Below are 15,636 nucleotides of genomic sequence, written 5' to 3'. Positions count from 1 at the left end.
AAGCTAATTATTAAAGCTAATGCTAACTGTAGCATTTAGCATCTCTGTGATTAGACATTGTATCGTTTTGGTTTTTGTCCTCCAGGCATTTTATTTATTTTTCTTGACTCTTATGGAAGTATATCAGTGCCATCAAAATACTAAATAGTTTAATTTATATTATAATTTAATATTTTACATCAACAATTGAAACTTTTCATTGAATTTTTCTTTCAAGAGTTGCATTTTTTGGAATAATTTAACTTTAGCAGTTGTTTAAAAAACATTTTTTTAAATATCATATATTTATAATTGTTTTTTGAATGATTCAATAAAAATGTTATACATGGAGATTTATATTGTAATTCCAATAATACAAAAATATTTTTCTACGTTCAATATTTCATTCGTAGCCTTTTAAATTCAATATAAAACAAATATATCCAAATGTATTTTTTATTTTTTTATTTTATAATGTATTTTAATATAAAAAGAAGTTACCTTTAACAATAACTACATGACTAATATAACATTTTAAAATAATAAATCGTTGAGCGATGACGTCGACGACGCAGCAGCCAATCAGGAGGCGCCTCGGCCGGCGCAGACGGAGGAGGAGACACGGGAGACTCTTGACTTCTTCTTCTGCGCCTCCGCTCGTCTCTGCTGCCGCACAACTTCACCGCATCCCGACGCAAACAGAAGCAACTTTGTGCCCAGGAAGCAGCAGGGGATGTGAGCAGAACCTCGGCCTGTCTTTCCACGATGACGGACGTTTTCTGCGCCTGACTTTTCCTGGACTTTTCCAAAAACTTTGGACTTTTTTTCAACTCCGGCTTTTCAAGACTTTTCGTCGAGACTTTTTTTTTTCTCTCTTAACCGAAGACATGAAGCTCATCATCGGGGCCCTTCTTTTACTCAAAGTAAGCTTTACTACTTTAACTTTCTTTTTGTGTTTATTCTATGTCGGTTTATTACACGTGACGTGACGCTTCTTGTTTCACACTTTATCTCGCGTGGAACCAAAAAAAAAAAACACCAAAAAAACTTCAAAACCAGTGGAAAAACTTGTAATAACACACCCACTACTGTGTGGAATCATTTTACAAAAATGTTGCTGGAACTTCAAAGCAACTTTGGATTCTCTCCACTCACATGACTCTTGTTTTTTCCATCAAAGACGTCTTTTATTTGACTTGTCATGTAAAGTGTGTGTCAGAAATTGTGTTTGTGGAGTTGTTATTTAAGATAAGACGTGAAAAGGTCGAGGGGGGAACTCTTATGTCTTCAGGGGCCACATTTATAAATGGTCAATTTTTGTAAGGGGCCATCAAGCAAAAAAAGAAAAACAATCAACTAAATGTAATTGGAAAACTAAAATGATAATAAAATAAAGTTAAAAATATAAATATATAACTTGTATTTCTTCACTTTTCACTTTTCTCCCCCCAAAATATTCTTAATCTTTTTGAGAGGAAATAAATGATCACAAAAACGCCAAAACTAAAACCCTCTAATCCTATTTAGAGTAAAATAAACTCATGAATAAAGTTGTTAGTTTCTACATGATTTTAACCTCATGGGGGCCACTTAAATATGGTGAAAGGGCCACACGTGGGCCCCTGGGAAGAAGAAAATAAAATCAGATTCAGCAAGAAAACTGTCTTTTCTTAATGGATTTTAGTTTAATCTAATGTAATAATGTGAATATATCTGTCCTATAAGAAACAGAAAGTATTCCTCTTTGTTATAAAGACATAGAATGAGTCAAAATCATGAAGCGATGATTCATGATAAATCAGTAGAAGAAGAAATCTCCTGCTTCCACAGTTGCAAGATTTCAATGTGACACCCATCATGGTGAGAAAAAAGCCCCCAGGGCTCCCCGTCCTGCCCCGACACGCCAGTCAAAGTCAAAACACTTTAGCTACCAAAACTCCTCTACAGATCTCTCTTTTATGAGGGTATAATCATGGTGTTTATTTATCCAACCCAACGTTTTTCTCATGTGTGTTCACTCCGCCGCCAACAGATGATCATCTTATCTTTTATAGAATTAGTCGTTTTTATTTTCTCTGAAATGAATGAGACGCGACGCCATCTTTTCGTGGTGAAGTTTTGCGAGGCTCGGCGTCGCTGGGGTCTGGGTATATATCCGGGGCAATTATCATTATTTCCCCCCAGTTTGCGGTGAAGTTGTGTGTTTTTTACTGTGTCAGGGGGTGGTGGTGTGTGGTGGTGGGGGGTGGGGGGGTGTAGTTGTTACCACAGTTTTTCCATTCAGCATTTAGGAATTCTCCTGAGGGTCTTATTTCTTTAACTTCCTGGATCATTTAACCAATTTTCTTCCCCAGATTACAGATTAGCTCCTTCTTCTTTTTCCTAGCTTTGTGTTCTTAATCTGGCGACGCCAGTTCTACAGGTTGACTTTTACCCTTTTAGGTTGTGTCCTTCTTATGTGTGTGATTGTGTCGTCGAGGAAGGGGGTTGTGTTCTTTTGTGTTTATTTTCACACAGATTAGATTAACTGTGGAAACTTCATCTTGTGTGCTTTAAAAGTGGTGCGACTTCAAAGAGCCAAAAAAAGAAAAAATGTTCTGAGGTGAACGAGTGTGTGTTTGTGTGTGTGTGTGTGTGTGTGTTTGTGTGTGTCTGAGAGCCACGATGACTGAGTGACTCCGCCAGCCGTGGAGTTGAGAGCCTCTTTGAAAGGCAGAGCTCCTCGGTGGTCCGTCTGTTCTCACTGGGGATTCCCTTCAGATTGCAGCTTCTTACCAAAATGAAAAAGCAACTGCAAGCAAACCCCCCCCCCTTTATCTGCACTTTTCTCCCCCAGATTCTCTGACCAGAAGGCACCGGCTATGATTTTAAACTACTTAATCTTTACCGAAGTTACTTCCTGACACCAAATTAACGTCACTTTCAATGTAATTATTCACTTTATTTGTATCTCATGTTCAGCAATGAATGTATCTTCTGTTCTCTTTATGTGACTTATCTCGTCACAAGATCCCTCTTTTAATGACTTATTATATCTATATATAAATATTTTTATTTTAAATTAAGTTAAGTTCAGACTTTAAATAGCAAATATTAAGATTAGATTAGATTTAAATAGGCATTATTAATCCATCTGGAGATCTCCTTCGGGAAATTAAAATTTCCAGTTCACAGCAGACGATAGAAGGTCAGAAAGAACAAAGTGCAAATAAAAAGAGTAAAGTGCAAATAAAAAGAGTGAAGTGCAAATAAAAAGAAGAAAGTGCAAAGAGAAAGAGCATAGCTCAAAGGCAAATGCGGAAAAGTTATTTATTTAAAGAAAAGAGGGGTAAGAAAGTGATTTAACAATATTTTATCGCTATTTTTATCTTTTATTTTGTCTATTACTTAAATTAAATATCAATATTTTATTGCCAGAGGATTTTCTTTTTTTACGGTGGTGAAAGTACAGCATGAAATCAATATCAATAAAATAAAACCAGATGAATGAAAATAAGAGACATTAGATTTAATTGGCATATAAAATAAACAAAATAAAGTACAGGACGGTTGGAACAAGTTTATGAACCGGAATGTTCCGGTTCTGAATTGATTTCATGGATTCATCTGTAGAAAATATACGACGCTGATAAAAATTGACAAAAGGATTAAAATTCTACATAAATAATAGTATTTTTTTTTTCTTCTATGTCTGACATATTTTTAAACATTTCGTTGAGTTAAATATATTGTTTGACAAAAACACACTGATGTAAATAACCACAACTTTAAAGAAAATGACATGCGTGGATGTTTGACTGACACATTTGTTATTCTCAGTTGTCCGGCCTCTAGAAAAACTGTCTCACGCTCCATTAATACACGTCTTTGTAGTTTTATCACCACCTCTGCTCACGCCGGGCCTGCAGCCAAGCGAACGGGCACTCGGGAGACATTTCCTTAAATCATCCACCGAACCGAGGAGGTGAATCTAAATAGATCCACCGTCTCCAAATATTTATCAAAGCCTGGATTTACTACCAAAAAGCGAGCGGGAGAGCAACATATGTCACGACGCCAGACGGTGTCCAAACATGCCTACATTCTTATCGATGCACCAGAAATATCTGTACAACTGCTTGAGATGTTTTGAGCTCGATTTAATATCCTCGGAATATCGTATTGTGTCGAACAAAACGCTATTGTCCGTCTTTATTTGGCAGGGTCTCCTCGGGGGAATCATATGGGGTTTAAAAAAAAGATTTGGCAGAAACTGAAGTGAAGTCTGGTAACAATGTAAACGTGGCTAACGTTACTTTGATTTCTGGTTGTATAATACACAAGGCTGACTGTGTAAGCAAATAAAATGAAGTTTACAGTGGAGAGAAGCAGTCATGGTCAGTTGTTAACTGCTCTGTTGACAACACAACTATAAACATGGTTTGCCCTGCTGTCAATCAAACGGCTACATTTATAGCAACACTGAACCGTAACTACAAACTACTATTATACCGACATCTACTATGGAAATACTACGAACATTTGCGTGACAACATGGCTCTACTGCTATTGCTACTTCTTATCCTGTTAACAAGACATTGGAATTAAACTTGACCACCATTTTTTTTTACTAACACTAGGGTTTAGGAAAAAATCGATACACTTAAATATTTCAATATTATATACAGTTAACGTGTTAATATTCACAGTGTTTGTGTAGCAATTTAACTTGTAGTTGTAGTCGTCCTCTCCTGCTAAGTGAACAAGGAAATAATGTGAGATCCTGGTGATGACTGAGGACGAGAGGATACAGTCGACTCCAATGATGCTTGGACATATTTTGATTTCAAAACCCATTGAAATTGTGAAACCCCAGAGTCAAGTACTCGGACAATACTACAAAGTTACTACACTACAGTACTTATCGTAACGCCAGGTTCTTCCCAATACACTACCTTATGCTAATGATACTTCTTATACAGCTTCAAGACATGGGAATTAAACTTGACCTCCATTTTTTTACCAACAAAAAGGTTTAGGTAAATATCGATACACCTAAATATCGCAACATTGTTTTCTGTATTGATATATTATTATTATTTAATTTTGATTAACATAAATATTCACAGCGTTTGTGTCGCAATTCAACTTAGTTATAAAGTCTTATCTTGCTGAACGAACAAGATAATCACGTGAGATCCTGGGAATGACTGAGGACGAGAGGATACAGTCGACTCCAGGCGCTTTTAAAGCTGATGTTTGGACATATTTTGGTTTCAAAACAAATAGAATTCTGAAACGCCAGAGTCAAGTACTGGGACAATACTACAAATACATCCTTGTTACTACACTAGCAACATATCATATCGTGATACATTTCATAACACCAGGTTCTTCCCAATACACTCCCTTATGCTAATGCTAACTTGTCCTCCATTTTTTACTAACAAAAAGGTTTAGGAAAATATCGATACACCTAAATATCCTTGTTACTACACTCGCCACACATCGTATCGTGATACATTTCATAACGCCAGGTTCTTCCCAATACACTCCCTTATGCTAATGCTAACTTGACCTCCATTTTTTACTAACAAAAAGGTTTAGGAAAATATAAATACACCTAAATATCCTTGTTACTACACTCGCGACACATCGTATCGTACCAGCGGATTCGTGCCGATACACTCAACGCTAATGCTACTTCTTCTACGATAAAGGCCTTTGAATCCTTAAACCAAGACATGAAAACAACCAACGTTACTAACAAAATACCCACAAAAAGGTACTTAAAGTTCTTCAATTCGCACTCACTCTAAAACATGTTTAGCGCTGACACGTTCATCTAGTTCGGCGGAGAAGAAGAAGAAGAAGAAGAAGCATCTCGAAGGGTTGACGGCTTGGAGCTAAATCACTTTCAACCGTCTCAAGCGAGTCAAAGTGTGTCTCTGACAGGAACAGGTCGACACTCGTCGCTCTGTGGTCTCTTCAAAGCGAGAGAGACATCACTTGTTACTTTTCCTCTTTCTCTCCCGGGTTAGTTGTTAGACATCTGTTTGCTCTTGTCGCCCACCCACCCACCCCCGGGCGGAGACTGACTCTCCCTCTCCTTAAAGTGTGTGCAAATGTTTAAGATGCCGTCGTTGATCCTGCAGAAAAAAGAGGGGGGAGTGGAGACAATCCTGACCTTCATGCAACACACCTGCAGGGCTCAGGCCTCTTCAAAGGACTCGCTCTCACCCGAACAGACACTCGCACGCTGGGCAGCCGCAGAGACCCGACACCCTGGCCCGAGGCTGCAACGCTCTCCTTTTATAATCCCCCTCCTCCTCCTCCAGACCTCCGCCTCCTCCTCCTCTTCTGATGCGGAGTAATACACACATTGTCATTCACACCGATGTGAAAGAGAAGGGAGGGCTTCGCTCCTTCCTTCCTCCTTCTCTTTCTTTTTTTCCAAAGCCACCTGATTAATGTCAGGCCCTCCTGTCAGGCACCGACCTCGCTGCACAATCGCTCCGGAATGTCTTGACGATCCCTTCGTGTCATAACTCAAACCCGGGCCCTCCATTACCCACTTGGAGATAAGGACCAGGAGCACTTTCTGGGTGAAAACCAAGTCAGATCCGAAAGGATAAGGAGGACATTTTTTTCTGTCTTTTTAACTGCCAGACCGATCGTTGACTTAACCAAACAACCGATTTGTTTATTTGTCGTTTTCTTAACCCTCGGGTTATCGCAGGGTTGAGGTGACCCAAAGGTCGGGTAAATGTGTTTGTGGTATCCCTTGTTTTGTGGCTGGGTCGAGCTAAACGACCTCCACCACTGATTTTCTGGAACTCCTGTTGTGTTATCAGTTTTATCGTGACATTTAAAGTATATACTTTATTAAATATTGTTTTGTTTAAGCGCTTTGTGACCCTGGTCTAGAAAAGCGCTATATAAATAAAAATGACTTACTTACTTACTTACTTACTTATATGTATTTATGAAAGCCTCCAGGTCACCTAGACCCAAAGATAACACGGGGTTGGGAAGTTTTAACAATTTATCATTTTGTTGTACAAACACAAGTACAAATAAACATCACTATGTCCTTCAATCTCATTGGTCACCGGAGATGGATACCATTCTAGGGCCGTGTGTTGCCAAGAATCTGCTGATGCGATACCAGGGGTAACGATACCATGTATTTCGATACTGAAGAAACAACAATATATGGAGTTTCTTAACGATAAACTGTCAGTATTGGAAACAATGTCCAACAGGGTGATCTGTGTTTGTACTTTACATGAGAAGAGTTACGACCGAAACAAACTGAATAATTGCATTGTTAGTTAAAAAAAAAAATCAATACAGTGCTGATGACGTTTTCTTAAACCACTATGCGATACTGTTGCATATTTTCCGACGCAATTGGTAGCGCTACAGATTTAGTTTCTTCAGTTTCGAATTAAAATCCACATTTTTCGGGGAAATATAGACGTTATTCAACATATATTTTAGTGTCATTTTAGAAGCAGTGATTGGCAGAGCCCACACTCCAATCCAAGACTAGACGAATGATGGTAGAGCACAAGTCTTACCGTGGAAACATGTTTAAAACACAATTGCTCTTGTAATTTAAGAAGGATTTCATTATTCAAATCCAAGGAGCGTTTCAAAAGGAACCGGTCCAACCAATGGTATCGCATAAAAGGCATAAAAAGCGAATACAATACCCATCTCTGTTGGTCGTCTACACTTTTCTTCTTTTTTTTTTTGTTTCCGTGATTTTCCAATGTGTAAACAATCTTGCATCCCAAACTTAGTCCAGCTAATCCATCCTAATCAGAACCGGTCCGTGAGGCATTTGTTACTGCGCCTCAACGACAGAAGTATTTAATTTATTTTCTATGATAATCACGGTCTGAAATGTCTTTTGTTTTCAAAGAAAGATGGGATTTTCTCTGAAGTAGAATTAGTCTGTGACTCTAGACACGACAAAACACTTGTTTCTGTCAAGTTAACTCAAAAGATAAACTTATTTACGAGTGAAAATGAGTCAAAACACAAACGTATAAATTATGATTTAGTTTCTGAAGTCTGTCCAGCAATATAACCAGTCCATGTATCAGAATACTGCATTAAAACAGATGTTACCACAAGTGTGTAGAAGTTTAACGTGAAGGTCCTGGATGTGCTTTCAGGTGTTTATGGAAGAACAGGATTCCGGTTGTCAAGGGTGACGACTCCCCGTTTTAATTGCGGATCTTTCTTTGCTCCAGGTGGCGTTCGGAGACTCCTGTGCGAGCGAGAAGTTCACCGACTCAGGAACTTGCTGCAGTCTGTGTCCTGCAGGCTTCCAGGTGGAGGTGGAGTGTGGGAAAGAGGACACCCAGTGCTCACCGTGTCCACAAGGTACGGGATTATCATCTGAAGTTACAGACTCTCGTCGTCGTACTTGTTGATCTCCACGTCGACGATCTATAATATCCAACTTGTTTCCCCCAGGAACCTTCTCGTCGTCCGAAGACCTCGCTCCCTGCACCCCGTGCAGCAAGTGTACGACCAGCGCCCCCATGGCGGCAGAGTGCACGGCCGTAGACGACACGCAGTGCAAGTGTAGATCCGGATTCTTCTTCCTGCCAAAGTACTGGATGTGCGCGCCCTGCTCTAAATGTAGCCGCGGCCATGGAGCCGAGCGTCAGTGCGGCCTCAAGGGGGACGTCAAGTGTCGGCCCTGTGGTCCGGGCGCCTTCATGGAGGAGCACCGGCACAACAAGCCCTGCGAGAACTGCACCCAGTGTTCCGACAGCGAGGTGGAGATCCGCTCCTGTATGCCCAACTCGGACACTCTCTGCATGGGTACGTCTTCATCTTATTTCCTCAGTATTGGCAAGAATCCGGGAATATGATACGTATCACGATACACAGGCAACAATACGATATGTAGCTATACTGTAGTAACAAGGATATATTCGTAGTATTTTCGAGTACTTGACTTTGGCGTGTCATGACTTTGGACGAAGTTGTAACTGCAAAGAAAGCTATTCGAATCGACTGTATCCTCTCGTCCTTAGTCATGAGTTTGCTTCTTTGGCTCCCGGGATCTCGCGGGATCTATTGTGAAACTGTAGTAACAAGGATATATGTGTAGTATTGTCGAGTACTTGACTTTGGTGTGTCATGACTTTTGACGAAGTTGTAACTGCAAAGAAAGCTACTCGAATCGACTGTATCCTCTCGTCCTTAGTCATGAGTTTGCTTCTTTGGCTCCCGGGATCTCGCGGGATCTATTGTGAAACTGTAGTAACAAGGATATATGTGTAGTATTGTCGAGTACTTGACTTTGGTGTGTCATGACTTTTGACGAAGTTGTAACTGCAAAGAAAGCTACTCGAATCGACTGTATCCTCTTGTCCTTAGTCATGAGTTTGCTTCTTTGGCTCCCGGGATCTCGCGGGATCTATTGTGATACTGTAGTAACAAGGATATATGTGTAGTATTGTCGAGTACTTGACTCTGGTGTTGCAGAATTTACAGACCACATGACTCTTGACGAAGTCGTAACTGCTTTCATTTGTTTTCAAACCAAAAATATGACCAAACAAATCAGCTTTAAAAGCTGCTGGAGTCCACTGTATCCTCTTGTCCTCAGTCACCACCGGGATCTTGCAGGGTTTGATTGTTCCTTTAGCTGCGGAGGAAGAAATCACTGCTGCCATCTAGCGGTCGGATAAGTTAATTACAACACAAAAGTGAACAAACGCTGTGAATATTTACATTTTAAGTGTAAATAACAACATTATTTTATTCTATACACACGTTATTGAAGTATAAACCATTAAAAAAAAGTCTATAATAAAAATTAAATTTAAAAAATGAATAGTGCTGTTGAATTTCGATACAGTATCGAGGGATAAATATTGTGATATTTAAGTACACCAATCATTTTTACACCCCTAATTTCAAATGCCAAAAAACACATAATGGAAATATAATGAAAATGAGCTGCTTGGCGGACGTCTGCACTATTGGATTGCATCAAATTAATCGGGGAATTTGACCTTGTGCTAGAAAGGTTCCGATCAGGGGGAAGCATGTGGCCCACAGGCTGTTGCTTGACCAGAACCAAATGCAAAGTTAGTCTCTCGTTTCATCATCTCCTCAGCTGAGAGCCATCGCTGTGTTTTTAATGAAACGCTCACACGCTGGACGAGAAGTTCCATATGGTCAACACCTGCAGCGTCACCTCGTCCACCCCCCCAAACACACCCCTCAAACACCCTTTAAGATCTGGAGAAACACGAGAAGTTCGTAAAGTGCTCCAGATTATCGGCTCCAGCCCGACCCTCACACTTCCAAAAAGGTACTTCTGCTCTCCAGCCGTGAGGTCGTCTGAACACACGCTGGGTCCACATGTCAGGACCTTCTGACCCTGCGGAGGTCAACGCGGTTACTTGTAGCTTTTGATCCTAAAATAAAAGTCAAACCACATGAGGCATCGGGGGGGGGGCAGGAATGGTTTCTGAACCACAGGGGATCTCGAGCGTCCGTAAATCACAGTTTATTCCGGGATAGGTTTGGAAAAGCCTCTTAAAACTAAATTCTTTGCAGATAAGAAGCTGCACATCATGTCTCGCCCGGCCGAGGCCGACGCCTCCTCCCGCTGGCCGCTCACGGAGGAGTCCACCGAGAACCCCGAGACGGGAACGCCGAAGTTCACCCCTCAAGACGAGGGCAACAGCAGCAACAACATCCTGGTGTACGTGTCGGTGCTGGCGGCCGTGGTCCTGGGTCTGCTCGTCTACGTGGCTTATAAATGGTAAAATATCTTTTTTTTTTTTCTCCTTAAATGGAAGAATGAGAGGATGAAAGTGTTTTTTATTTAGTGAAGATTTTTTGTTTTTTCCGTCCCAGCTGGAGGTCGTGTAAACAGAAGAAGGCTCTGTCCAAAGCTCGCGCCGCAGAACTGGGAGCTTCTCCAGAGGGAGAGAAGCTCCAGAGCGACAGCGGAGTTTTCCTGGACTCGCACAGCATCCAGGACAATCAGCTCAACAAAGGTGGGTCTCACAGGGACCCCTTTTTTGGGGGGGGGGGGTTGGGAAAATATCGTCTTTTTGTCGGGGCCAAAGGAAAACATTTAGTGAAATTTCTTCTTCCACATTTCCTTCAAATTAAAATTTTTAAAAACAAATGATAAAATCCTTAAATAAACATATTTAAACTGAAAAGTATGGCAGCAAAAAAAAAGTAAGTACTGCCAAACAAAATGTATATTTCCAAATTATGTCCAGGCGGCTACTGTATCCTCTAGTCCTCAGTCATCACCAGGATCTCTCGCAGGATTTCATTGCTCTTTTAGTTCTGGGGGTTGTAATGACTGCCACCTAGCGGCCGGAGGTTTAATTGCAACACAAAAATGGTGACAGTAAACCAAAGGAGTGGATAGTAAATAAAAATGGATTCATTGGATTATTTTATTCGATACACACTTTGTTGAAATGTAAACCCTGAAAGAAAAACGATATGAATCAAATGTGATTTGAAAGGAAAAAAACAAAATCGATCCAGTGCTTTTGAATATTTATTACCGATATTTATTAAAATACTGCAATGTGCAAGTGTATACATATTTTCTTACACCCCTAGTTGTTACCCTAGTGGACCCTCTCCAATTAAAATGGCACCAATAAAGAATTGTAATTCTAGTTGCAGTGCATTATGGGACAAATTTCTTTACGGATTTAATTTGCGGTTAAGAAATGTTTCCTCCACTTAATGTTTATTTATATATTTTCTCCCTACATCATTAACATAGTATTATAGTTGTACATTTTAGCACCATAACTATGTAGGATGATTGCGACCTGCCAGCGGATCTTCTCCTGTACTTAAAAAAAAACAGGCCTATAATTCCACTAAACCCCCACAAATTCTCCGTAAAGATCCGGTCCTACACCTTCTCTCAATCTGGACACATGTGGACCAGATGCTGACTCTCCGCAGGCCTCCTCTGTGATAGCTAAGAGTCGCTCTATTGTCCTGTTGTTCTTCTTGGATTCCAAAAAAAAAAAAATTGGCTTTGATCTACGAGGGTCTCATCTTGTGGGGTTCTGTCTCGTCAGGCACCAAGAGGGACAGCAAGCTGGACAACCGCCTCTACGTCAACCTCCCTCTGCCCAGGCAACAGGAAGTGGAAGCCCTCCTGCAGGAAGACGCCGGCCGAGGGTGGAGGCAGCTGGGATCGGCGTTTGGCTACGAGCCCGAGCAGCTGGATCTGTTTGGGCGCGGGGAGGCGCCAGCTCACACCCTCCTCTCCAACTGGGCCCAGAAGGAGGGCTCCACGCTGGGACTGCTGTGCTCGGCCCTGGCCCGCATCGAGAGGTCCGACGTGGTCACGGTCCTGTACAGCCCGACGCAGGGAGTCTCCGTGGTCTGAGGAAACCTTTGAAGGCGATCCGGACACCGAATCCTCATTCAATCCTGTAGTGCCTTTAATGACCACACGGCGGATGTTGACTTTGAGACGTCCAATCTCCCACAATCCCAAAGAAAAAAACCAGAGTAAAGGCAAAGATGTCTTCGGTTTGACTGAAAAAACTCGGTACCAGTTGACGTTCCTATGAAACTCTTTTCGTTCCCAAAATGGCTTCAGTGTCATGGTGCTCTCAAAATGTCTCCTGGCATGAAAATACTTTACGGTATCAAACCTTTAAAATGTATTTTCTTTTCGCTTGTTTGACACAACCAATTCTTTTCTCAGAACAAAAAAAACAAAACACGTTTGTATTGCCAAAAAAAGGACCGAATCATGAGGGCAAAAAAACAAGAACCAAAAGCATTTCTAATTGTTTATGAGCTACTTTCTTTATAAGAACTATAAGCTATTCAAGGTTTAACTCTGTGAGTAGCAAGTTGTGTCTGTCGATTTGTCACATCACACGACTCGTGGACATTCACAAAAATAAAAGCCTTTTTTTTTTTATTATAATTACAATTGTTCACCTGTAACCTTTTTCTACTATTTTAACTATTCTTCATTTCCCTGCCACATTATCCACCTCTGCAGTTTATATCAGTTCCCAGCACTAGTTACCAAGTTAACGTCTGTTCACATGCTAGCTTCACATGCTAATGCTTGCCTTTTTTTTCCTCGCTTGTTGTATTTATTTTATCACCGTTTCAGGCGTCTGGGCCGATCCAGTTCAAAACCGGTTACGAACGGTCTTGTGTATATATTTTCTACTTGTTGTGTCACAAATATTTTTTGTGTAGAACTTTATACTGTTGAATAAACATGTTGCAACAGAAAGTCTCGACGAGCTTTAAATCTACTAACTTGTAAAGCTAGCTAGCCTGTGCTGCTATTCATCGTAATAGGCCAGAAACAGAATTCAGCTAGCAATGCTACGTTGCTAATAAAGTTTGTACGATTAAAATCCTTTTTTTTTCATGCTAGCCAATCTGATCGGGATTAATAATGGTTAGCTATCTAGCCTACATAGCTCAAAAAGATTGAATGAGTTAAACGAAATTCAGCTAAATTTTGAGAGAACTTGAGTTTAGCTAACTAGCTTTTGTAGCTAATGATGGTAACGGTAAGACACATTTTAGATTATAAATGTTGCAAATAAAGAATATATGAATTCATGAACCTTACAATTAGATTACGCTGACTAGCTTTAGCTGTCATGATAATACAAGTGAAAAGAAGTGTTGTGCTGTAGCCAATGTTGCTAATAATGGTAATACTAACTTACTTATATAGCGCTTTGTTTGCTTGGTCATCACTATGAGCGCAACCTCGCAGTCGCAATATTTGTTTAATAGTTAAAATACTTGCTGCTAACCAACTAGCCAATGTTGCTAATAATGAATACAGAGTGAAACTAGCTAACAATTGTATGTTGATAATTAGAATGTGAACGCAACAAATTAAGCTAACTCGTTCATGTTGCAAGTAATGACTTGAGTTTAACTATTTTTGGTTGAAAAAACAAATTTTGCTAAAAAATACTACAGAGAAAATAGCGCACAAACTTATGTTGGTAATTACTTTGAATGCAAAAAATGTAGCTAACTAATGTTGCCAATGATGCTTAAATCTTGTGTTGATAATGACAATATTATATAATAATCAATATAAATAAAAAATGGATCAAGCTCCAAGATCGGACCTGAGCTGGATAGTGATTCCTCAAAACTAGCGGTGTACTGCCGACTTATAATTAAATAAGCTAACTATTGTTGTCAATAACGTTTTAAAGTTAAACAAAAGTGTGCTACAAAGCTAATGTTGCTATTAATGGTTACAGAGGACTACTAGCCAACAGTCTTTTCTTTTAATGACAATATATGAACGCATCAAATTAAGCTAACTTATATAGCAAATAACGGTTTGGGGTAAAACATTAAATTAGTTAAAACAGCTAACGTAGATATTAATGATAACGTTGTACTACTAGCTATCAGTCTTGTTTGATAATGACAATACGCACAAACAAATCAAGCTCAAAACAAACATTTTGTTAGGAAGCTAATGTTGCTAATAATAAATACAGTGCTAACAATGGTATGTTTATAATGACAATATAAATGCAACAAACTAGCTAACTCATTCATGTTGAAGATAATAATTTGGTGTGACACCAAATTTTGTTGAAAAACTAATGTTGCTAATAATAACAAAGTTAAACTAGCTAACAATCTTTTGTTGGTAATAACTTTGAATGCAACAAATTAAGCCAATAATGTCGCCAATGATGTTTTGGGGTTTAACAAGATTTTGTTGCTAATAATGATTAGAGTGAAAATCTTAGGCGATAATGACAATATGAAAGCTACACATAAAGCTAACAATTGAAGAAGATAAGAGTTGAACACATTTTTGTTGAATGACTTATGTTGCTATCAACGATTACAGAGTAACCTAACAATGGTATGTTGATAATGACTTTTAATGCAACACACAAATTAAACGTAATAGAATGTTGCTAATAATGACCGTCCACTTAAAGTAACTTTAACAAACTAGCATGTGGTGCTATCTGGGAAACTGAGGTGGAAACAGAAGCAGCACAGTGTCAGCAGTTTTTTTTTACTTTTTAATTTTGGCGAGTTTAAAAATCCCTCCGATGGATAAACAAAGATTTGGCTCTTCTTGAAACGAGGGGCCCATATTGGAAGATTAACTGTATCGTAACACTTCCGATCGCAAACATTCTGAGATAAATGGGTGTTAAATGATTTTGGAGGGAGAAATAAAAACTGTAATCCCTCTTGAAAATATTGTGGTAGATGTGTCCTCTGTGACTCCGGGGGCCCCTATAGCTGCGGCTCTCAACTCAAATCTGCTAATGATCTCGGTCTTAAGTGGGAGCAGCGTGGCCCCGGGCTGCGTTCACATGCCGTCACACACTCCAGACGTCTCCGCTTAACTGCGGTCTGGAGGCTCACAGACATGGAGTTGGGGAATGTGCGCGCAGAGGGTGAGGAGAAAGAGAGAGAGAAAGAGGGGGAGAAAAAAAAGAGGAGGGCGAGGAAGAAGCGGTTTCCACTTGACCGACCAACATGTTCAATGAACGCAGCAGATCATATCAGATTTAGTTTAACAAGGTCCAGACATTACGATTTTTTATTGTGTTTGATAGTCGATGTTATTAAATACCTCGTTTGATCGACTGTTCAACTTTAAAA

At 39.8% G+C, this 15,636-nt stretch overlaps 1 protein-coding gene across 1 annotated transcript; it reads left to right on the top strand.

Annotated features, from left to right (window-relative positions):
- Nucleotides 1-646: 646 nt before the first annotated feature.
- Nucleotides 647-12,514, top strand: nradd (neurotrophin receptor associated death domain). Its single transcript, XM_087812520.1, has 6 exons — nt 647-902; nt 8,223-8,355; nt 8,449-8,802; nt 10,555-10,762; nt 10,858-11,000; nt 12,066-12,514. The coding sequence occupies exons 1-6, from the start codon at nt 867-869 to the stop codon at nt 12,377-12,379; spliced, it is 1,188 nt and encodes a 395-aa protein (XP_087668646.1). The 5' UTR covers nt 647-866; the 3' UTR covers nt 12,380-12,514.
- Nucleotides 12,515-15,636: the final 3,122 nt, after the last annotated feature.

This window comes from Callionymus lyra, chromosome 17 (genome assembly GCF_982586985.1).
Source record: "Callionymus lyra chromosome 17, fCalLyr1.hap1.1, whole genome shotgun sequence".
In the NCBI taxonomy this organism is placed as follows: domain Eukaryota; kingdom Metazoa; phylum Chordata; class Actinopteri; order Syngnathiformes; family Callionymidae; genus Callionymus; species Callionymus lyra.
The sequence above is the reverse complement of the archived record's forward strand: the minus strand, read 5'-3'. Positions and strand labels throughout refer to the sequence as shown.